Source organism: Aquila chrysaetos, chromosome 7 (assembly GCF_900496995.4).
Source record: "Aquila chrysaetos chrysaetos chromosome 7, bAquChr1.4, whole genome shotgun sequence".
In the NCBI taxonomy this organism is placed as follows: domain Eukaryota; kingdom Metazoa; phylum Chordata; class Aves; order Accipitriformes; family Accipitridae; genus Aquila; species Aquila chrysaetos.
In genome coordinates, this window is record NC_044010.1 from 25702284 (window position 1) to 25725493 (window position 23210).

Below are 23210 nucleotides of genomic sequence, written 5' to 3' on the forward strand. Positions count from 1 at the left end.
AACCCCACCTCTTCTCTTTAGCACACGTTTGTGGGTTTTTTTTCCTTACAAAGCAAGATCCTCGGTGAGACAGCACTGAGGCATCAAAAAGGTAAGCAATTTATTTTTTATCGGTTTTATTTCACGCAGTCATAAACAGCAAAGTTATTTTTCCCCTCTGTACTAATAACAAGTCACAACAAGTGAATTCCGAGACAGCTAAATGAACACGTATAAACCCAACAGCATCAGCTGACGACGCACCCCTATGCGAGGCTCGCAGCGCGCCCGCATCCCACCGACGCTGCAGCACGTTACCGCACGCGGGAGGAGCGCGCGAGTCTCCGGAATCCGCGCAGCCCGCGCGCCGCCCAGGCCCCCTCCGCTCCGTTCCGCCCCCCGGGCCGGCCGCTCCCGCGCACGGGCGCCTCGCGGCAGTGGGCGCCACGCGCCCACCGCCCCCTAACGGAGGCCTCGCGGGCAGCCGCTGTGGGCGCCGCCGCCACGAGCCAGGACACTGCGGGGGCGGCGTGGTGGTGGTGGGGGAGAAGCGGGTGCCAGAGCCACGCCAGCCCCCTTGGGGCGCCGCTCTCGGCTCTCCCTGCCCAGGAGGCTGGGGCTTCCCGCTAGGATTCTCCGTCAAGCAGCCGCCTCTCCCTTTAGGCTGTCTCCCCTCAGGCGACGGCGGGGGGAGCAGGCTCTGAGCGGCCGCGGTGCCGTGGCGGGGGAGTTGCCTCACGCACAACCCCCCGCCCCGGGGGGGGGGCTGCCGGCGGGCGAGGAGGGGGGGGAAGCTTCGAGCCTGCGGCCGCCTCTCAGAGCGGCGGAAGAGCCTGCCGGCGCAGCCGTTCGTCGGTGGTACGGCTCTGCGTGTGGCGCGGAGGGATCCGCGCGGTCCGCCGTGTGCGCCCGCCTCCTGCGCGGCGGACGCTGCCTCCTTGATATAGTGCGGCACGGGAAGGCGCTGGCAGTCACTTAGCGAGCGGCGCTCCGCGGGTGCGGGGCTGCGCGGGCGGGCGCGGACGGCAGCGGGGTTTGCCTGGGCTGGTCGAGCACCTCCAAGTTGGAACTGTCCACCGGCGCGAGCTCCTGAACATGAGCCTCCTGCCTCTGTACCTGTTCGGATTGCTCCTCAGTAGCGGGCAAGGTAGGAGCGGGACTACCTTCCCCCCCCCCCCCCCCCCCCCCCCCAATTATTATTCTTACCTATGCTGTCTGCTCGCTCAGATTAACATATAACCGGAAAATAAATGGAATTAAAAATAAAGCAATGTATCACCCTGGAACCAAATTAAAAAGGACCTAAAACTTGCTTCATCGTGTCCCCCCCCCGTTTTTTTTAAGTCTTCAAGAGGTATCATTTATGAGGGAAAAGAAAAAAAAGCTGGAAGGTGCTAAGTGCACTTGGCTGCTTTGCATGGGGTTTCACCTTTTTTTGGGTGATAGATGTGGGAGGAAGATCAAGCAATTAAAAAAATATATCTGTCGGGGATCGCGGTTTTAAATAAGCGTCCGTTTGAAGGGAAGGCAACGTGGGCTTCATTTTTTGGACCGTAGAGGAGTGCTGTCGGTAGAGCCAGTGAGAAATCTGACTTGAAGTCTGCCTGTCGGGGTTTCTCCTCTTCCTAAGACCGTTCGTCTCGCTCTGCGGAGACACCGAGCCCCGCGGCTCGTGGCGGCGGGGTGTGTGTGTGTGTGTACGGCCGCGGGCGTGTGCGCGGATGCAGAGACTTTTTGCAATGAAATAACGCCGCGGAGGCAGGTGTGTGCGGAGACGGGGCGTGCTCGGGTTGCGCCTCTGGGCACTGTTCGCCTTTTGCGTATATATGCGCATCTGTACATTCAGCGCTTCGTAGAACACGGACTTGGGGGCTGCGTTGTGGCTGGGTTCTTGGGGTTTGTTTTTATTTTTTTGGTTGAAATTTTATTTACTTATTTATTTCGGATGTCAGCGGTGTGATTACTTGAGGATTTGTGCTACTTTAGGAGACAGGGAGGGGAAGGGCCGCCGGGAGCGCGTTCGTGCGCGGTGTGGCACGGGGAAGGTGCCCCTCGGTGAGGGATAATCGCTGTGTTTCGAAACTGTTCGGGCAAGTTTCTGGCGTTCATTGGGGGCCGAACCGGGCTGCCGGTGCCTCCTGTGGGATGCCTCCTGCGAGACACCTGAAAGCGCTCCGTTGCCTGCACCTGAGGGGGTGGGCGGGGGCCCACGCTTGGGGCCTTTTTAAGGAGGTTGGGGGGTGGTGATGGGGAATAAAACCATACCTGGGTCCGCGGAGGCGTGGGAGCGGCAGGGACGGGCCCTCGGCCCCTGGTGCCGCCGCCTTGCAGCAGGGGGCGGCAGAGCTCCACGGCGGCCGCCGGTGCTCGGGCACTGCCCCGCCCCGCGCCGGGACGGGGCGGCTTCGTCCCCCGTCCGCCCCCGATGCGGGCACCGAGGGGGCGCGCTGGGGGGCGAGTGGGTGCAGGCACCGGAGCTCTGGAGCGCCGGGGCTGAACGTCTCACCCAGATCCTACACGGTGTCTTGTGAGGTGGTAGTGAGATCTGTTGCGCTTGAGTCGGGGTGGGGGATTATGCCTTGAGGTATTAAGACTGCAGCTCTGAAGGTCTCCTTCAATGCATTTATCGCTAAACGTCATACCATACAGACGTTTTGTCTCTCTGATAGGCAAAGAGCCACTAGATGCGCTCAGTTTATATGGAAATCCTTCTGTGCTTTTGGCACCTCGGGATGAGCTCTGGAGGTCTCCCGATTAGCAGTGATTCAGAAACACTTCGGAGGCTTTTCGGCATAGCCAGCACTGGGATGGCTAAAAGAGGAGGAGAAAGGGAAAGCTTCCTTCAGGATTCGCGTTGATCTACCTAGGTGTAGTGCGTACAGAGATGTGGTCTGTGCTTCCTAACGGAGGAATGGTAGAAAGCTAGTTTGTGAAGTGTGACTACTGCAGCGTAGGAGGATTACATAGTTTTGGTATTTTACGAATGTCAGGAGATAAATAATGGAATGAAATTCTAGATGCTGTTAAGCTGAGTTTTAAAAATTATAGGGGATAGACATGAAGGGGAGATGGAAAAAAGAGGAGGAAAGCAGAATAAATCTAATATGGATAGTAAGTTGTTTAGTCTCAATTTAAAAAAAAAAAAACAGCTGTTTGGGGTTTTTTTTTAATAAAGGGAGTGAATTGTATTGGTGGGGGGGAAGAGTAAGGTTTTTGAACTGGCTGTAGAAATAGCAGGAACATGCAGCCTCAATCCACAGCAGGGGATAGTAAATGGAAGTGGGAGTGGGAAAACACCTGCATATGGAAAATATTCCCATTTAGGTTGCTAGGGGAGAGGAAAATTCTACAGTGATTTTTTTATTTTATTTTAATAAGCATCATTGTGGTGAAGGATTTATTGTGCATTTTTTTGGATGCCTCCTTGAAGTAAACTTGAGAATTTCTTGAAGTGATTCAAATCATTTGAGAGGCTATTCCAAAAAATCTTGGGATTTATCTTCTTTTGGGAATGCAGGGGCAGGGAACACTTAGATCATCAACTGAAGTCTGTGGTGTTTGTGAGGTGGGTTTTTTTGTTTGTTTGTTTTTAAGAAAACTGGTGTTATCTGAGTAATAATTTATGATTATTACTTTTTTGATGTTGAATTAGTGATAGAGTGTGGATGGTTAAGAAAAACCCAGTAACTAGATTTGGATCATTCGCTTTGGAAATATTGAAAGTCTTAGGTTAAAGATTTGTATTTCTAAGAATATAGCTGCAGTAGATTTTATGAAGAATGACTGAAGCTTTTTCTTTCGGAAGTGCTGGTGTTTAAGACTGGGGAGAGGAAAATGTGATGTATTTGTTCCATTTCAGAAGATCAGAGCTGTTTGAAAACAAGTAGCAGACGGCAACCCCCTCCCCCAGCACCTTAAGTTAAAGCTTATGAATGTCATAATTATCTACCAGGGCCAAATATTCCCTCTCCTAATTTCATCACAAGGGAAGAGTTTAACTGGCAATGTTATTAGGCTAAAATAAAAGGTTTCTTAACATTTCAAAGCTGTCCAGACAATTCATCCAGAGTGAAAGGCTCAAATTTACTTAGCTTTGCTTTAATAAAAAATGAAACAAAACTCATACACAGACCCTCCACACCCCAAACCAACAAAATAGCCTATTCTACTCTGTAAATCTGCTTTTTAACATGGGTAGTGATACAATGCTCAGAAGAGAAGGCTTCACCGGTTTTTACCAGTGTGTGGGGACACCAGCTTAAAGTGGATGAAATGGACATCTTCCCAGATTGCAAAATCCTATTTCTTTTATCACTCTGCATAATACACATTTCTTTAGGTTAGCAAATTTAAGTTGCAGTAGAAAATGTTGTGCTTGTAGAATTTAATCTATTTTGTGCTCAGGAGATTCATAGGAGTGAGTACTAGTTCAGTCATTGTGCTTTAAGTTTCTTCTTTTTGCTGCTTTGATACTGAGTTTGTTTTTGTTTTTCCTGAAGAGTTTCTCTTTACAAGTGCTTACAAGGGACTGCTTGTTAATAAGGAACACCCCCCCAAAAGACATGCCAGCATGTGTATCTTATTCACCACAGTGCAGTCACTTTCTAGAATCTGGCTTCTTTTGGCTTTTTGTGTAGGGAATCCGTGAAACTTGGAATTTTTGAAATCAGTGAGTTTGTCTACTGGATTAAGTGGAACTAATATTTTACTCCAGTTGTATACCAAAATCTGAAACATATCCTGAGACTCCAGCTAACCATTTTTTTCTGCTACCAGTTGATTTATACAACTGCCTAAGATTAGAATACATCTACTACCTTCTCTTCTCCTTTTCACTGTTTAAAAAAAAAAACTTCAGACAAGAAGTAGTGTTGGATTTGCTGTTTTAGCCTATGAACCCCTCTTCAGGTGAAGATGAGAATCAAAATATCTGCCTGAAAATAAACCTTGACTGATGAGGTCTAAAAGATTGTCTTAAGAATGGATGGTTGAGAAATACGTATAGAGTTTTGTTTCATGCACTCCTATACAAAATGGTGTTAGAGATATTTTTATTGTTTGCAGTGGCTCTAAATAATGATGTGTATGAAAGATAAAGTCATAGAGATAAAGCTTTAAAGTCTTTTCGAAGAGGTTGAACAGCATCATTTTGACTTTGTCTTTTTCTCTTACAGCACAGTTCATGTATTTATTTAGGTAACTCATCATTTTTATCTATAGGAATGTTATTGGAGTGTTATGACTAATTTGTGTATGATTTGCCTTTCATGGCCTTCTTTTTTCAGCAAGTATTTTTGAGAACAAATACCATATTTGTTTGCCCTTTCATTGACCTTTTCTTTGAGGCACCTTTCCCAAGTGATTCATGTTTACTTACTGATTTTCTTCCAATTTACTTCAGTAATCCCCCAGTTACATTCAGCACATGCCATTTGATTCCATCACAATTGAGTCAATATGACATTTTGGGAAACATGTTTTAACTACACTGTAATTTGTGGCTGTGAGCTGAAAATCCATTTATTAAAGAGTAGGACATAGACCTCTCCAGATAAAGAATCTGGATTATAACTGGTATTCATATTTTAAACAGTTTATACCAACTAATTCATGCCAGATGTTTTATCTGGTTGGTTGGTTTGTTTTTTAGCATACACATTTGTTTTATAAAATAAGGGAAGTATACTTGATGAAGTGTATCCTGAAGTCTTACATGTCACAGGTCATTTGAATTTTACTTTTGATGGCTCTTGAAATTCAGAAGTGGGAGAAATGTGAGAGAAATCTTAAGGATATCCTGATGTATTCAAATCTGAAGGCTCATTGGAGTCTAATAGACTAGATTCATGCCTACTGGTATCTAATATATCTTATAATCACCTTTTGTTTTGACCTAATCCATTAATCATTACCTAATTCTGACCTAGTAATTATGTCTCATCCCCTCCCTTCCCCCCCAACCCCCCTTAGTGTAACTGCTTTCTAGTTTAGGTATTTGACTACAGTAATTCAATTTTTGGTAATTAGTGTAAAACTGAGAATAATTTTGAATATTAAGTAGAGCGTTCAGAGCACTACTTGCTGTTACTGAAGCTGGACATACTCAGATTCTTGAAGTAATGCAATTCTGCATTCTTTCACAAAATTTTTTTATTGCTTTTGTAGCTCAGATTCTCTTAATACCATGATTGTATGGATTTGGATATTTCTAAAGGATATCAGGAAAATGAAAAGAATTAGTTTAAAATAGCAAGATACTCTTCAGATGTCTTGTATTATGCTATAACATCTTGAATGGGGTACCTTAAAAAATAAAAGTACCAAGCTTCTTATTTTTGTTATGTGGCTAAATTTTTATATTGGTTTTTATCATTTGACTGACGATATTGTTAATTGGAGAAGATATTTTCTGATTTGCTTTGCTGTAGATGAGCTCAGAATCTACCTCTTAATTTATTGAATGGAAAGAATAAAAGAGTTAAAGAATGTAAACAGGGAGAGTCATTTATCTGGCTACAGCTATTTGTGGTGACAGCTTATGATATTAAAATCTTTTTGTGCTGGAAAACAAATCCATTTAAAAATTACTTAAAAATTATTTGGTAAGGAAACAAAGAACATGTGTGCATACACAAGCGTACTTTTTAGTAAACCCTGTTTAACAAGACCCCTAAGCCTTTGAATAACCTGCATTTGAGCAGCTCCATGGAAGCACTGTTGGTTGCATTAATCCAGAGGCTGTCACACCGAGCAGGAGTCAGCTGACTTCAGTGGGTTTTAGAGCTGTGGAGTATGTGAAAGCATCTCTTGAAATGGCAGGAGGTAAACAGATTTCATTTTTGAAAAAGCATGAGATTGGACAATACTATCCATTTATGCTGCTGTTACGATTTAGGAATGTCTGATTAACAGAAAATTTCTCTCTTTGCATCTGTGCATTGAAACCTAGATCATTAAATGACATGACATGGGAGTAGTGGCTTGAACTACAAATATAAAGTAAGATCTACTGCAGCATGAGCTATTTATAATGTAGTTATTAAATATGAAGATGACTATGAGCATTGTGGCCAAACTCTACTGATTCTAGTCAGAGGAGAATTTCCATTGACTTAAGTCTATGTTTGCATGACAAACAAACAGGACCAGTTCTTTAAAAGCAATTATTTTACTGTCTTGAGTAAGTTAATTTGTGAAGGAGGTAGACAGTGAAGTGTATCAACTAAAAATTCATTACATGGTTTCTGCCTATTTAAGAACACTACTACCATTTAAAAACCCAAGACCAAACTCCTTTTGAAATGTTTTACCTGTTTTCTGCTCCTTTTAGAAAAGAAAAACAGTTGATTTCTTCTGGTCTTTAATACAATACCCAGGGAGCATTGCAAATAGGATGAAGAGATCAAGTCTTTTAAAAACCTGTTTGAACAAATAATTTTGGTAAGCCTGGAGATCTACTAACCAAGGCTGTCATTTGCCACCAGTTTCCATGATCTAAATATAATCTTATCTGAAACAGCCAGTTTGTGGATGGACAATATCTGGATAAACTTGGGAAGCAACATTAAGTACTATTTAGTGATCTTCTTCATTGGTCCTGCCTATTATTACTGAAATAAATTTCCTCTTACCCAAGTACTATATAAGGTCCATCAAGAACTAGCTTTACATAAAAAGCATAAAACATTGACATGTTTATTTATGTTTATTTAAGATGTAGTGGCACTTTACAGAAAAAAAAATTAAGAGGGCAGTAGAAGTGGCTCTTTTTTTCCTTTGCCCAGTTATTTTTTTCCTCCTACCTTAATTTTTATTTTGACTTTAGAGGCGTACACTGGTTTTTATTTAGTGTTCTAATTAGCTGAGTAGTATTGCTAAACAGCAGACAAAGTTTGATTCATAAAATTCATAACTCAGCAAAATCCGAAGTAATACATAATATTCCTGTAGCATATGAATAATTTATTAGTGTATGAATGAAAGTTCCCTTTTCAAAATTCCCTTCCCAATTAGCTAATATTAAACTGATTATTTTCATTGCAGTGGTAGCCTAAGTAACAATAGCAGTTGTTTGGCTACGAGCTGAAATTCATACTTGGAATTCATGTATGAAATTCATACAAGGAGTTGCTGTTCTCATCACTTGGCCCAAGAGATGCCATTTGCAGCATACTATGAATTCAGTTTAAAAACAAAGTCATTGCCATCAATTTTCTTGCTACTAAAACACATTGTACCATATTCAGTCAAGCTGCAAGCAATTTCAAACCCATTAACTTCACAGACCTTTGTACCACAGCTGAATTTGGTGTGTATCAAGTCAGGTCTGTACTTAAAATAATGAAGTATTTAAAAAGAGAGAGACTTAAAGCAGTGTATGGGGATCCTTGTGGCATGTGTCACAGAGAGACATAAACACATAGGGAGAGGTAATTCTGTCTCTTACTATGAATAGCTCTCTGTACTGACCACACAAAATGAATTTTCTTCTTTATTATAACAGGAAAGATGTAATCAAAACTGAAATGTTATTATGTAAATATTATGTTGTCTTATCTTGATTAGTCAAAGCAAAATAAACTAAAGATCCAGGGTTTGGGCAAGAGGGTAGAAAAGGTGGATGTGTTAAATGTACTGAAGACAGGAATAACATAAAATAGCATTATTTTTTTAAAGTTCTTGAACATCCCATACTCATAAACTAATGTGCTTACTGGATCAGAACAAAGATCAATATACTCCAGTGACCCTGATTTGACAGAGACTCAAGGCAAGAGTCATAAAGAAACAGAACAAGAACAGCGTGATACTTCTGTCAGTGCACCCTACAACATTCAGGGATATCTCAGGTTATATCTATGTGATCTTCCATAATAATCTTGGCAAACCTTGGTTGCATGAATTTGTTCTTAAACCTGTCAATACTTTGATCTACTTGGTATGCTGTGTCAACAACTTGAACAAGGGAAAAATGATGAAAGAAATCTGAAAAAAAAAATAATGTTCAGTCCCTTAGTTGCAGTGTTGTAAGTAATGGAGTAATACTAATTCCTTGCTCAACTCTTCCATGATAGTCATAATTATACATACCATAGAGAAGCTGCCCATCTCTTGTGTGGCGGGCTCAGAGCTACATGTTACATTCATGGACTTTCCAGCAATTTAATTACATTTTTTGTTTTGTTTGGTGTTTCTTTCCTACCTTTTTTAGTATTTTATTTGTTTTCCTAGCCTTTTGGTAGTGGTTATCTTAATTTAACAAATGGTAATGTGAAGTACTTGAATTTTAAGCTGATCTGCATCAGGCCAATTGTAAAAAAACCCTCCTTGTTCTTAAGTATCTCTTTTGCACTGTAATCCGTGTTGCAAGTTCTGCTTTACAAGGCAGTGGATGCTAAAAGTGTTTGAGCAGTTACCCTGGTAAAATGAATAGTGAGAGAGATTTGATTGCTAAGATGACTCCCAGGGATGAACACACAGAGAGTGCAGAGGTACTTGAAAGCATGATATATGAGTAAATGGATATAAACTGGTTAAAAAAAAAAAAATAAATAAAAACAACTTCAGGATGAAAATTAATTTGTGGCCAAACAAGTAGGATTGTAGAGCATTATATGAGCAAGAGGGAAGATGTATGGTTATTCTTAAGATGGTTCTTTATTAATTTATGAAAAGATTACATTTAATGGGTCCCCAGAATGTCCCAGGAGATCCCTTCAAATTATGTGCTTCTAAGACATTGTTCATATAAAGATTCTCAAGATGGGGGGGGGGGGGAATAATTTTCAAATTACTGAATGATACTTTCTGGAAAATATAATTGAGTGTTTCTCATCCATTAATAGGTGTTACATAGCAGATATTACTTCTTAATGCAGTAAGAATTGCCAGAGTTTCTTTGGTAGCTATTGCAAATTCTGCTGGTGTCACTAGATGTTGTTCATACATTTAAAAAAAAAAAAAAAAAAAAAATTGCTCTCCACAGTTGTTTCTGGGAAAACTTCAAAAAAACAGATGCTTGGGTGTCAGAAACTTTTTTTTCCCGTTTTTTTAATGTCTGAAAATTTTTTCTCACTTGCTTACATCTCTGAAAGTGGAAGAAAACTGTTCTTAGAAAATGTAGCCTTAAATTATTTATTTGCATATATAACAATAATAGAGAATTACAAAGATAAAATTGCACAACTTTGAAATTGTGGTTTTTTGCTAATCACCTGAATGATTTTTTTTTTGTCAGACATCCATATTTCACAGTAGAAGGTTTGCTTTTGTTTCTTTCTGTTTGCTTTTTATTCCTGAATTCTAATTTTGTTAATCTTATCTGGGATTTGAAATTCAAGATGAATTATACCCAACTGGGCATTACCATCAGTAATAAATAATGCAATAATTCACATACTCCTGTGCTTTCTGTGTTGGGGAATAATACCCTAACTTTAGATTAATGAAAAAACAAATGCTGACTTTGTCTAAAGAAGACTGTCTATGGTGTAATACAAATGCTACATCTATCTCTAGCCTGTATAGTTTATTTTGAGAAAACCATGTTATGAGAGATGAGTTCTGCTGACAGAAATGTACACACCCTGCAGTCATGGAACTCCCACTGAAATCGATGGGAGACTTGTGTGCCAAGAGTACTGTTTCAGGGTTGTACTGATTGCAGCTTTCAGGGTCTGATTGAAGCTTTCAGGAGTTGTATAACTCCCATATGAGTATGTGGGAATTTTGATTTAGCAAAGAATAGAAAATCAAGCTCTAACTTTTTGTATATTTAAGTAGTGGGCATGTTTATAAGGTAGGGCTGAGAAAGTGTGGGGCTAATCCAACAGCACAGAAGAACTAAGAACGAAAGGAATGTTCTGGTGTGCTGGGTTCTGTTCAATATAGTACATGAGACAAAAAAAGATATTTTTCTCTGTGTTTTTTAATAATAAACCCAAAGACATATTGTAAGTATTGTAAGCTACTGATTTCATTTCCTCTTTCTGGGAACATATGAGAAAGCTGAGCTTTGTAAAATTAATCATCACTTAGTTGTTGCAGCCCAGGTTGTAGCTGTGTTGGCATTTACCATTCAGTATAAAAATTCATCATTTGGTTTTGTTTGTGGTTTTGAGAGTTTTGATTTACTTGTTTGTTTTGGTCTGTGGCATTGTGACACTACTCAAAATTGTTCCTTAGATGTTCAGTATTCAGGTCATGCCTGTAGGTCTGTAAGCGTACTGTCTGAGTGATCAGATGTTAAATGGATTTGTGCCAGTTTATGGCAGCGCCACACATTGGGTTCAACAGCTTTTAACATTTAGTCAAAAAAATCTTCCCCAGCACCTTTGCTGTGACAGTCTTTGGATTATACAGCCTGTGTACGTACAGAATTTACATTGCTGGGTTTGAGAACTCTTTTATAGGTGATGTTTTCTATACAGTCCTCCTAAACTCGTGGTAGACTTATTCTGATTTTACCATTCTTAGAAGTAAATTTAGAGATGTTCGTTTAATGTCATGGTAGTAGTTTTCAGTTCTGAGTGCATGATATGCATACATGCTGCTAATTTTAAAATTTGATCTTGTATTCACTTTTTCTGTATCATTTGCAAACATTAGTATAAATCAAAAGATTCCTAGGTGTGTTCTAAAACCTCAGGAATCACCTGCTTCATTCTGTGCAGCCCTTTATGTGCCACACTGATAGCCTTTTGGGTTTTTTTTGTCGTAGGTACATGAATGAACACTTTATTTGCTATATATAAGAGCAGATCTGGATGGGGAAGCTATTGTTTCCTGTAAAAATGTTGATGAAAATAAATACACTTTCCTATTAATCATGTATCTTGCATTTTTAGCTACTCAGGATCTCATTTAAAAACAAACAAGCAACCACAACTAATCAAAACCAAGAAATAGTCCTTTTTCAAGAGAAAAGTCCTTTTGCTCTTACATGGAGTTCTGATATCTGTTCTTCTGTGCCCATCTGAAACCAGGAAAGACAACTGTAGCCATTGAATGGACTGAAAAATTGAGAGAGAGACTTTATTATCATGAAAATATTACAAAAGCTATTCTAAAGAAATCTTACTTGATTTTTTTTTTATTGTGATTAATGAATGTTACTATTGCTTTAATGCACCTTAAATGTGTTTGTGACTATTTCCCAGGCTGAAGCCCACTGGATACAGTCCTGAAAGGTTTCTAGATAGTCTCTTTACACCCACGTCAATGAAAGTTAGCCCTGCAGAAAACCTTTTCCTGTTCATAATCACACTGAATCTATTACATGTGACCTGCAGGTAGTAAAGATGTAACATCTCTATCTGTCAACTTATAGAACAGTGTGTTTCTGCAGTGATGTTCTATTTTTACCTATGAAAATGGCATAGTGAATTTTTTAACTACATTTGTGAATGTTTGATCAGAAAAAACAGTGTTGTAATGGGGGGAAAAAAAGGGGAAACTCAAGCAGCAGGAAGGAAGGAACACCTAATATTTATTGAAGATGCATGTTTTCCTCAAAGAAGAGACACTTCTCTCTATGCTTATTGTTGTTTTTTTTTTTTGTTTGGGTTTATTTTTTAATTTTTTTTGAAGGGGGGGCTGTTAAAAAATAAAAATCTGTTTTCATAGCCCAGGTTTGTTTTAAAGGATCACAGTTTCACGTAATGGCTCTGAAAGATTTTATTCTTAAGACTGGAAGACAAGCCTTACTTAGAGGTATCTTCTGCATGACAGGCCTTTTGTGTTTAGCACCGAGTTGTGTTTTTTGTCATAAGAACACTGAAGATGAACAAAGGTCAATTGGACTGTTTCCAGGAGATAGAGTGAACATTAAGAGCCATGTCTGTAGAAATCATGACATGCAGTGTGGTGTCATTTTCTGTTAACATCTGATTGTATCTTTTTACATACTGTTGACTCTTAGCAAACCTTGATCGCTTCTCTTGCAAATAGGGTATTGTGAGGTTTTTAAAATGTCGGGAAGAGGTAATCCAGGCATTCTCACTAGTGTTTATCAGGTTCGTAAAAACCTAGAATAGCTCTGCTGTTCATATTTCCATTTGAACATTTGCAAATATACGTGTTCCAAGTTTATTTTGCTTGAATTTTCAAATAAGTTTAAAAAGTAATATCTTAAAATTGTTACCTGAGGTTTTTCTGAAATTCATTCCTAAAAATAGCTGCATATGTCTATGACAAAGAATTACTAAAACAGCAAAAATAAGACTATAAGCTTTTCTAAGCAGCTGTTAGGAAAAAAAATGCACAGTGAAGCAAAAGCTACTTTTCACAGTAAACACTTTTAAACAAAACAAACATTTGTATTATAGGTCTGAGTTTAATTGTTCATGAAATATCTTTGTGTAAGGCTTAATTCCTAACTACATAAAGAGGGTTTTTTTTGTGGGTTTTTTTGTTTGCTTGTTTTTTTGTTTTTGTTTTTTAGTTTTTACATTGTAAAAATACTTTTGGGGTCCTGCTGTCTTACAAGAAGTAAAATGAGAGTGGAAACAGTTAACCTTCTCAGATTCATTGAATTAATGCTGAGCTTTGCCTTACGTCTGTTTGGGAGAATTTCTCTTCTCTAGCAATGTTTCCATTCACTTGCATTGTGCAATGTAACTGCATTATCTAAACTGAATTTTTGAGGTATGATATTAGGGAGGTAAAAATTTCTGTGGTATGTCATGGTTTAACCCCAGCCAGCAACTAAGCACCATGCAGCTGCTCGCCCAGTTCCCCCCCACGCAGTGGGATGGGGGAGAGAATCGGGGAGAAAAAAAAAAAAAAACAAAAAAACCAAACAAAACCAAAAGGTAAAATTCTTGGGTTCAGATAAGAACAGTTTAATAGAACAGAAAGGAAGAAAATTATAGTGATAATAACAACAAGACAATGACAATAATACTAATAAAAGGATTGGAATATACAAAACAAGTGATGCACAATGCAATTGCTCACCACCTGCTGACCGATGCCCAGTTAGTTCCCGAGCAGTGATCCCCCCCAGGCCAAGTCCCCCCAGTTTATATACTGGGCATGATGTCACTTAGTATGGAATACCCCTTTGGCCAGTTTGGGTCAGCTGTCCTGGCTGTGTCCCCTCACAAATTCTTGTGCCCCTCCAGCTTTCTCGCTGCCTGGGCATGAGAAGCTGAAAAATCCTTGACATTAGTCTAAACGCTACTGAGCAACAACTGAAAACATCAGTGTGTTATCAACATTCTTCTCATACTAAATCCAAGACATAACACTATACCAGCTACTAGAAAGAAAATTAACTCTATCCCAGCTGAAACCAGGACAAGTAAAACTTTTGATTCTGACCTCTTATATTTGGTAATGCAGATGGTCAGTTTACAACCTGGCAATAAAAAGGGCTGATTCAACTGAAAAATGAAGTACATGATTTGCTGGTAATGACAAGCAACAAGTAAAACACGTTTTTTTGTTGTTAGAGTATAGTACCTGTCTTTTTTAAAGGTACATGGTCTGTCCATTCAATGTCTTATGTATAGATATTCACATAGTGAAGTCTATTATCGTAACTGACACAAATGGCATCTTTGTTAACCTGAAGAGAGATGCTAAAGAAGGCTAAATAAGGATGGAGTCTTTCCTTTTTTTTTTTTTTTTTAACTTGAGAAATAGTTTCTGCAGATCAGAGAAGTGAAGTGCACTTTCCTGTTTCTGTAAGGTTCTCTACTAAATAATGTGTTTCCCATAATTATCTGTTCAGTATTATTGAAGTCTAAAATTGCTTCTATATACTTGTCTTTGGAACATGTATGCCACCCAGTATCAATAACACACTGAGGAATGTGCTAACCCTCACAACACCTCCAGCCTCACCATTGGAAAAGTAGGGAATTAAGTTAGTAGGTATGTCTACTTGTTCTCTTCTAGGCAGATGCAAATTCTTCTTGCACATGTTCCCAGTCAACTGAAGACAAACTAGCTCCAAAATGAAAACTGAAACTGCCATTCCTGTGACAGTGCTTGAACAAACTGCCGTTACAGCTTATTAACATTAGCGTAGTGTTGTGGTAATTACAGATGCACAAATTGCCATTAGGTTGCATCTGGCCAACTCGGAGCATGCATCTGCCTGCCAAAGATTGTGTTGACATACCCACAGCAAGATAAAGGCAGGATGGTGCAAAGATCCTCAAGTTAAAGAAAACCTAAACCAGTAAATCTAAATGGCGCAGTATCATCCTTATGGTACAGAGTACCCACTCCTGTCAGGAACAGGAGAACTGGAGGAGGACTTCTGACTCCAAGGAAGTAGTTTCATTTGCCATAGGCTATGACCATGTTGATGTACATATATTGTTTCCAGACTTAAGCTGAGTTAAGGTGTCTCTGCATCAGACTCACTCACATTTCTGATGCTGATGTCATAGGCACAGCTAGCTTGGTCCATAGCTGTGCATGTGTGACCTAAATAGGGGAGATGTCACACAGTGCAATAAATTCAATTCAGTCTTCCGAGTCTTTAAGGTGGTACCCTAAAGGTTGAACCATCTTTTTGGACACTCAATGTTATTCCATAAATTCTAGGAAGCCATACTGACCTCTATTCGAACTTTATTAGGGGCACTTAATGTGGCACGTTGTTCTGAGAGTGCCCATGCAGTTTATATTCATTAAGTAAGGGTCAAACAATATCCTTTTGGAAGTCAGTCCAGTACCAGATTCAAATTGGTATAACTGAGGACGTGAGCTACTAGTGAGAAAGGAAATCCCAGCTTTATTAAATCAGTAATCCTTGAAAGGTGTTTTAAATTTAAAAGTAATTATCTTCAATCAAACTGTATATTTTTGTTTTTCATACAAATAAAACCAGAGATTAGATCCAATAGATTGAATACCAACCATTTCTAGACAATAGAATAGATATCCATTTAAACAGAGAAGAACAATTTCATGAAGAAGTATGGGAGACTATAGTTTTCTTGTTAGAATGTTTCTAGCAGGCAGAAAACCTGGGTTCTCCCACTGTGAAGTTTTGTGACTTAATATAAATAAATTTATTTGTGCCTCAGGAATTTTACCTGTTGATATGGCCCAATGTATACTCTGAATCAGCTAATTCAGGCACCAGAAAGAAAAAAATGTTAAAGTTGCTTCTTAGACAGGAATCCTTACTTAATATGTTGGATTTTGGTTTAGTTCTGTCATAGTCTGAGAAACAGAAATACTTGAATTTTACTTCCTTGGTTTTGCTAAAATTTGTTTCTCTTCTTGCATTAAAGCCAGGATGTGAATATGAAGTATTCCTTTACAAAATGAGAGAAGTCATGCCCCTGTGGATGCTTTTTTTCTTTAATTGTACTGAGATTCCCCATTTTATTGATGTGAAATGAAACATGAAGAAACTTGATCACGGTCAGACAGAAAGTCTGTTGTGAATCTAGAACTGAACCAGCTGTCCTGATTTCATTCTAGTGCTTTAGCAGTCACCCTGCTTTTATTTTATGTTAAGATATAGAGTCAAAACTGACATGAAAATACAGTGTTTGTAAACTGATTTCACTTGTTGTTTAGGGTTGTGCACGCTGATTCCAGCAGCTCTGTCTTAAATGGGCTTTATCTGAGGCTAGAGTGTTTGGTGGGTGTGATGATTTCGCATTCCTTTAGGATCCTAAGGAGTATCCCAAAAATCCTTATTTAAATCTGCAGGTTAGCAAGTGGAATGCTCAGTTCTTCTTTTTAAAGACGACAAGGAAACAAAATAGAAATATGCTTTTTGCTGGCAAACTAGATTGGGGGGGAGGGAGGAGGAAAACAAACAAAAAACCCCAACACAAAACCAAAAACCACCCTACAGATTCTGTAAGATCTGTATTTAAACGTTTTTTATGTTCCTCACTCACTATTCTGACACTGCATCAGAAAGTAATTTTTTGTAGCTTTGAAATACTAGCTGTCATCATTTATCTCTTTGAAGAATGAAAGTGAATAACCAAATTGTTTTCTTTCCACGGTCAAACAGGTTGTTTCAGTGTTCAAGGCTGGTTGTGAACGCTGGACTGGTAACACTTTAAGTAGATGAAATTGGGTGAGAAAGATGCTGTCAGTATTGATAGGCTCAGAATCTCACTAAACTTTTTTCTTTCTTGCAAACTCCACTTACTAAAATTGCCAGGCTGTAGTGTTGGTTTTTGTATCTGGTTTTGGAATGAAGATGGACCTACTTTTGTCTTCCTGAGTTTTATTTCCTTTTATTTAAAAGTGGGATGGTATTACATAGCTGTTTTTATATGAGCCTCAAACACATTGAAATACTAGTACAGAAGTGCTATATTAATTACTCATAATATTGGTTTCAAATATAGAAATAGCAAAATAATGGTATCAATTCCATCATCTGTTAACATAGAAAAAAATAGGCAATAATGTTACTTATGCAAGTGTTTTGAGTGAACATTTTACAGGGCATGAAATGCTGGTACAATCTGTGTAGATTCTTTAATCCACACAGTAAAAATGGGGAGGGCTCTGAAATGCTGACTGGAACACACATTCCCTGATCCCCTAGCACAAATGAGAAAACAGAGTAATTAGAGAAGCAAAATTTATGTGTTCCTTGCATTGTTTGTACACATAAGAGGTTATCTATTGCTGCAAATTGGATTAGCTGTATAAACAGCAGGATAATTTATTTAAAGTCAGGTCTCAAAGACTTGGAAAAGAATAGTGGACGAACAAGAAGGGGATTGTAAAAAGAAGAGAGGTACAGAGAATGCAGCTGTACTTGTGTACAGGTAACTCATGTATAACTGAATGTATTTTAATGCAGCAGAATTTCTTTGTGTTTTAACTATTGGCAACGTAGACAGTTTGAGACTCAACATTTCAGCAGGAGCTTTAAACCTATATGTAAGGGCTGTTGAAATTACATATTTAAACCCAATCATTTTTCATAAATTCATAAAATCAATCACCACCTCCTTCTGAGTATCTATGAATATTCATACTTGTACTTCTTCCCCAGATGACTTGCAGAAACTGATGCACCTTCCAAATGGATATATATATTTGGTTCTTTGAAGTCAATAACATAACTTCTATTTAACTTTTCTAGTGCTTGGATTTTGTTCAGTGCACTCTCACTTAGGTACTGAAAGGAACGTTTTGGGAAGCTTCCCTGCCTGCAGCCATTGTGATAGCATGAGAGTCAGAGACAGGTGGCTCTGCACTAGTTCTGCAGAGGTCCCTTAGCAGTCTGAGATGCACTGCTACTCCCCTAGGTTCCACAGGGCTAAAAAGAACAATGTGTTCCTTCGTTCCTGTAGGGACTACTCAGGTGAAGAAAAGTATAACCTATACTAACCCAAACAAGTTAAACTTATTATTAATATTGATAGCATTTACCACCAGAATAATTCCAGACAGAAAGGTAGTGCAACTTGGTCAGAGATACAAACACATTTTCTTTTTCTTTTTTTTTTTTTTCTTTTTCAGAACACTTAATTTCTCTATTCAGTTGGATCTTTAATACATATTTTTTAATTTCTCTGGTCTTTAATTAGCATCTTCTCCAGTGGGGTTCATTATATTTTTTGGGAAACATGAAAATTGTAAATGCTTATAAGTTTGTGTATCACTTAAAAACTTCTTGAAAATGATGTGGGTATCTTAGTAAAAAGTATCCTTTTTGTTACTTAAATGAAAATGGTTTTGTGGTTTTTTTTTTCTCATGTTTAAATAGGCTGCTTGACAAGAACAGTTATAATTTTATTAGAAGTTACGATTTATTGCATGTAATATGTACTTTGATTTTCCAATCTTGATTGTTGATTTTACAGATGAAATCTGTCACTTTGGTAAACGAGATGTTTTATTTAATCTTCAGTCTTTAATGCAGCCTTCTAAAAGAGGGATCTTTCTGAGTGCAAAGTTCATTGCCATGTTGCTAGTGTGTGTTTCTGACCAGAATGCAAAGTAGCTTTAATCCATACATTCTTTTTTTCCTGTACTGGGATAGCTGCCAAATCTATGTCAGCAATTAACTTCTGAATGTGTCAGCTGTAACAAATACAGTTCATTGTTTCTTGACTAGTTAATAGTTAGTTAAAAGGCAGGAACAGCTCAAATGAAAGGGAAGTACTGTACATTTTGTATTTAAAATATTCAGGCTATTAAAACCACTGAGAGGAAAAAAAAAATCAGTTCTAGGAGGGATTTTTAGGTAGACAAAAATACTTAGCAGATTCTTCAAATCAAAGCACGCCAGATCACTGGATAATGAAGTTATCTGATGAAATTATGGTCAGTTAGAAGTAATTTTCAATAAAGGGTTATATAATTCAATATTAAAGCCTCTGTTTCACTCGTGTGAAAAGCAAAACACCACCCCCACCCCACACTCCCCCAAAAAAACCACAAACCCTACAAGAAATTTCTCTTGAACTCTTAGAATAATATCTGACATTTTGGTTATAAAAAGAACATCACAAGAAAGAAAAATGCCTTAACTTATTTGGAGAATCTGAGAATATAAAAATTACCATCTAGAGCAAAGTGCAAAATCACACTTTAGAGGGATAAGTTAATGATACTCTTCCTCCTTACTGACATACATTTTCAGATTATTAATGTCTTTTTTGTTTGCAGACTGTTTGCACCAAGTCTTAACAATTTTATGTTTACATTTTGCCTCTATTATTTGTGGCAAATTTTCCTCTGCAAGTGAAATGTGAAGGGTTTGCTGTAAACATTCTAAAACCACAGTGTATTTAATTAGTTCTTAAAGCTTCATGTAGACCTTCCTTTCCTAAATTTTAGATCAATTATCCCAGCAGAAAAGTTTTGCAATTCAAACTGCAATTTTAGTATATGTAAGACTTTTTTTCTATAATTTTACCTTAAAAGGTGTATTTTTGGATATTCTGTCTTGTTAAGCTTAATGTGAAAATAGTGGTAGTAAATGAAGACAAAAGGGTCTGTTGTAACAGGTGTCATATTGAATTTCTTGCATAAGAGAGCAGATTCAGTTGTTTTCTCACAATGATGAGGGGTGCTAGAACTCTGCAGAGATACAGAATTATTTTTGTTGACTAGCTCATTTGAGCCCTGTTATTTTTCAAGTTGCAGTAAGTGAAAGGTTTGAATGTCCTGTTAGGCAGAGCAAAGACACGAAGCTATGCAATGAAATGTCAGTAATCTAACACAAGCAGAAAATTTATGTTGTTATATATACAAACAACAACAACAACAAAAAGCTCTCTGGAAAACACAAATTGGGATCATACTGAACGTGCTTCGAGTTAGAAGAGTAACTTCAGTGACTGACAGTGAACTATACTGCTGGGTGAATTTTTAAATGCAAGGAAACTTGTGAAAAAATCTATCATTTGCTTAGCTTTTATTTTAAAATAAAAGTTACATATTTTAAGAAAGTGAAGGAGGGAGGAAAAAATGGTCTTTGCATAGCTAGAAATCATAGACTCTCTGCATAGATTTGTGGCATAAAATGTTACCTCTGAACTCAATTACAGTGGTGCAGCCAATGCAGAAAGCAGTATTTATACCTAACATACAGATTGTGAATCTACAGTCCCAGTCCTTCAGCACTTATTCGTCCTGCTCTGTGACACCCTCACCATCATCACCCTAGTTTCCTTCTTACACAGGAGTACTGTTTCATTTAAAAAGGGACTCTAGACAGTGGTTTCCCCTATACATGAGCCAGAATGTTTTATATTTATAATGCGTAATTCTCTATATCTGTAGAATAGTGGTTGTGAGTCATGAGCAGGATTTGTCTGCCCTCAACTTACTCAGTGTGCATGGTAGAAGACAGAAGTGGCACTCTCTCTTCTCCCCACCCCCCAACTTATGGTGGAAGATCTGTGAGCCTTAGGAGACAAAACAATTTGAGGTACATAAATCAAGGTATCTAGTAATTCCTGTCTGATACACAAACTATCTTTGACTCAAGTTATCCACTTACAGCACAGTTCTTTCTGAAATCTCAACCACTTTCATCATAATTTCGTACTGCTATTTTTTGTAACTCTTCTTGAGTATGCTGGTGACTGTAGAACACATTCTGAGGTATCCCATGCATTCTTGAATCCAGGGTCTTTGAAATTAGTTGTTGAAATACCAAGATTTTATAATGAGGGGAAGGAGGTATTAAAAAGGGCAAAAAGAAACCAAATGGGGGGGATAATGATTGGAAGATTTCTGCATTGCAAGTGGAAGACAAAATGAATGAGTAAGTATTCTCTATCCTGTGATCTTGAATGAAACTGAAAGATTTAGTGGCAAATGCTGTACCTTTGTTTAAAAGGTAGAAGAAAGATGTCTGGCCAGTACAGGCTTGCTGCTCTAACACAAATAGTGTGCAAGGCTGTATATATGTATGTATGTAAATATATATATCTCATATAGTTTAAATATAAATAATTTTATTTATGTAGTTATGCAATTGTCCCAGGTTCCAATGAAATCTGTTCTTTTAATGTTGTATACTTGTCTGGTAATCCATTTTCAAGAATAAGTGTTTGTGCAAGATGAGAAACAAGGCATCAGGGCATGAGAGAAAACGGGCTTATTTACTTTAAAGTGGAGAGGGATATGTTTGGAGTCCCTAAAAATTCCAGAGTAGTAAAGTGGAAGGAAGGAGTGTTGTCCTTTAAGTTAAAGTATGTGCTTGGTGCAGGTACAAATGGGTTTGAACTGACTGAACAATTTTAGTCTGAAAATGTAAAGATTACTTCCATCCATAAGAGCAAGGAAAATGTGGAACACCCTTTAAAATAATGGTTGTATAAAACTAAGTGATTTTAAGAAGGAAGTAAAGGGATTTGAGGGTGAAGCTGTAATGCTGTGCCTACAGAAGGATACTAAATCTTTCACCCAAAAAGTGTTGTTCTCCTGCATTCTTGATTGAGTTGTTAAATACTGACATTTCTCCTTTAAGTTTGTATTTAGTAAATAAAAAGTACATTGAAATGCACTTAATTATGTAATAACAGTTAATAATTTAAATAATCCATTTTAAATAGCATATTTGTGTAAAATCTGTGCAGTGATTTACCATGCAATGAGAATTAATGCTGTTTTCACTCATGTCATGTTCTCGTTATGAATTAGCAATGATTTATTAAGTCCAAAATCTGAGATTAAAAATAGGTAGCATTTCATTAGTACCCTGAAGATATGGCTGTCGAGTCTTACACACTGAAAGAAATGCTTTCTAAATGCTTTGACTTCACAAAATAAGTAGCAGTTCTTAAACAATGGAAGTAATAGAAATTACGACCATTAGAAACACAAAAGCATGATTTTTTCTGTGGAATTGACAAAAACTGCTCTGGGGGTGTTTAAAGAAGAATCTGGTATCTAGAGAAGTCATAGCCAAGTAAGCTTCACCAAGCTGTCACTGAAAACATGAAATCAAATGATCAGTATTTGTATTCTCTGCAGAGATGATCTGAGAAAGTGACTCATCTTGAAGAGCAAGAATTTTACTTGTGACTTTTGTGTATGTTTTTAAACAATTAATGATAAGGTGCTGGAGAATCACTGTACTATCAGCAAAGAAATATTCAGAATTGCTGATTCCATTCATTAGTTATAAGACAATTATGAAATATAAAATAACTTGGAACTGGCAAATTATTATGGGTGGAAGAATTGGGAAAAATAGCTGATTCTTCCTTTAACGTATTTTTACAATGTTTTCATAAAGGGTGTCAGAATAGATGCCCTCCAATTTACAGGAATTATATGAGTATAATAGAGTATAACAGAAAAATGCATTGATTAAGAAGACACCATAGATGGGCATATATCATAGAGAACTTGAAGTCTAGGTAGAGGTACCTGAGAAGATAGTTTCCTGGACTGTAAGAACTTTGCAGCAAGTACTTAGTTGTGTGTGTGTGGTGGTTTTGGCTGGGATAGAGTTAATTTTCCTTATAGTAGCTAGTATAGGGCTATGTTTTGGATTTGTGCTGAAAAAAGTGTTGATAACACAGGGATGTCTTCATTATTGCTGAGCAGTGCTTACACAGACCCAAGGCCTTTTCTGCTTCTCATCCCACCCCACCAGTGAGTAGGCTGGGGAGGCACAAGAAGTTGGAAGGGGACGCAGCTGGGACAGCTGACCCCAACTGACCAAAGGGATATTCCAGACCATATGATGTCATGCTCAGCATATAAAGCTGGGGAAAGAAGAAGGAAAGGAGGGAGTTACGGCACTTTTTCTTCCCAAGTAA

The 23210-nt window shown here is 38.3% G+C and overlaps 1 protein-coding gene across 1 annotated transcript in view; it reads left to right on the forward strand.

Moving 5' to 3' along the window:
- The first annotated feature begins 947 nt into the window (after positions 1 to 947).
- Positions 948 to 23210, forward strand: part of NCAM2 (neural cell adhesion molecule 2) — a 338699-nt gene continuing 316436 nt past the window's right edge. The window contains exon 1 of the mRNA XM_030021121.2: positions 948 to 1126. Within this exon, the coding sequence (XP_029876981.1) occupies positions 1075 to 1126 (52 nt within the window). The 5' untranslated portion in view covers positions 948 to 1074. The remainder of the gene's footprint in view (positions 1127 to 23210) is intronic.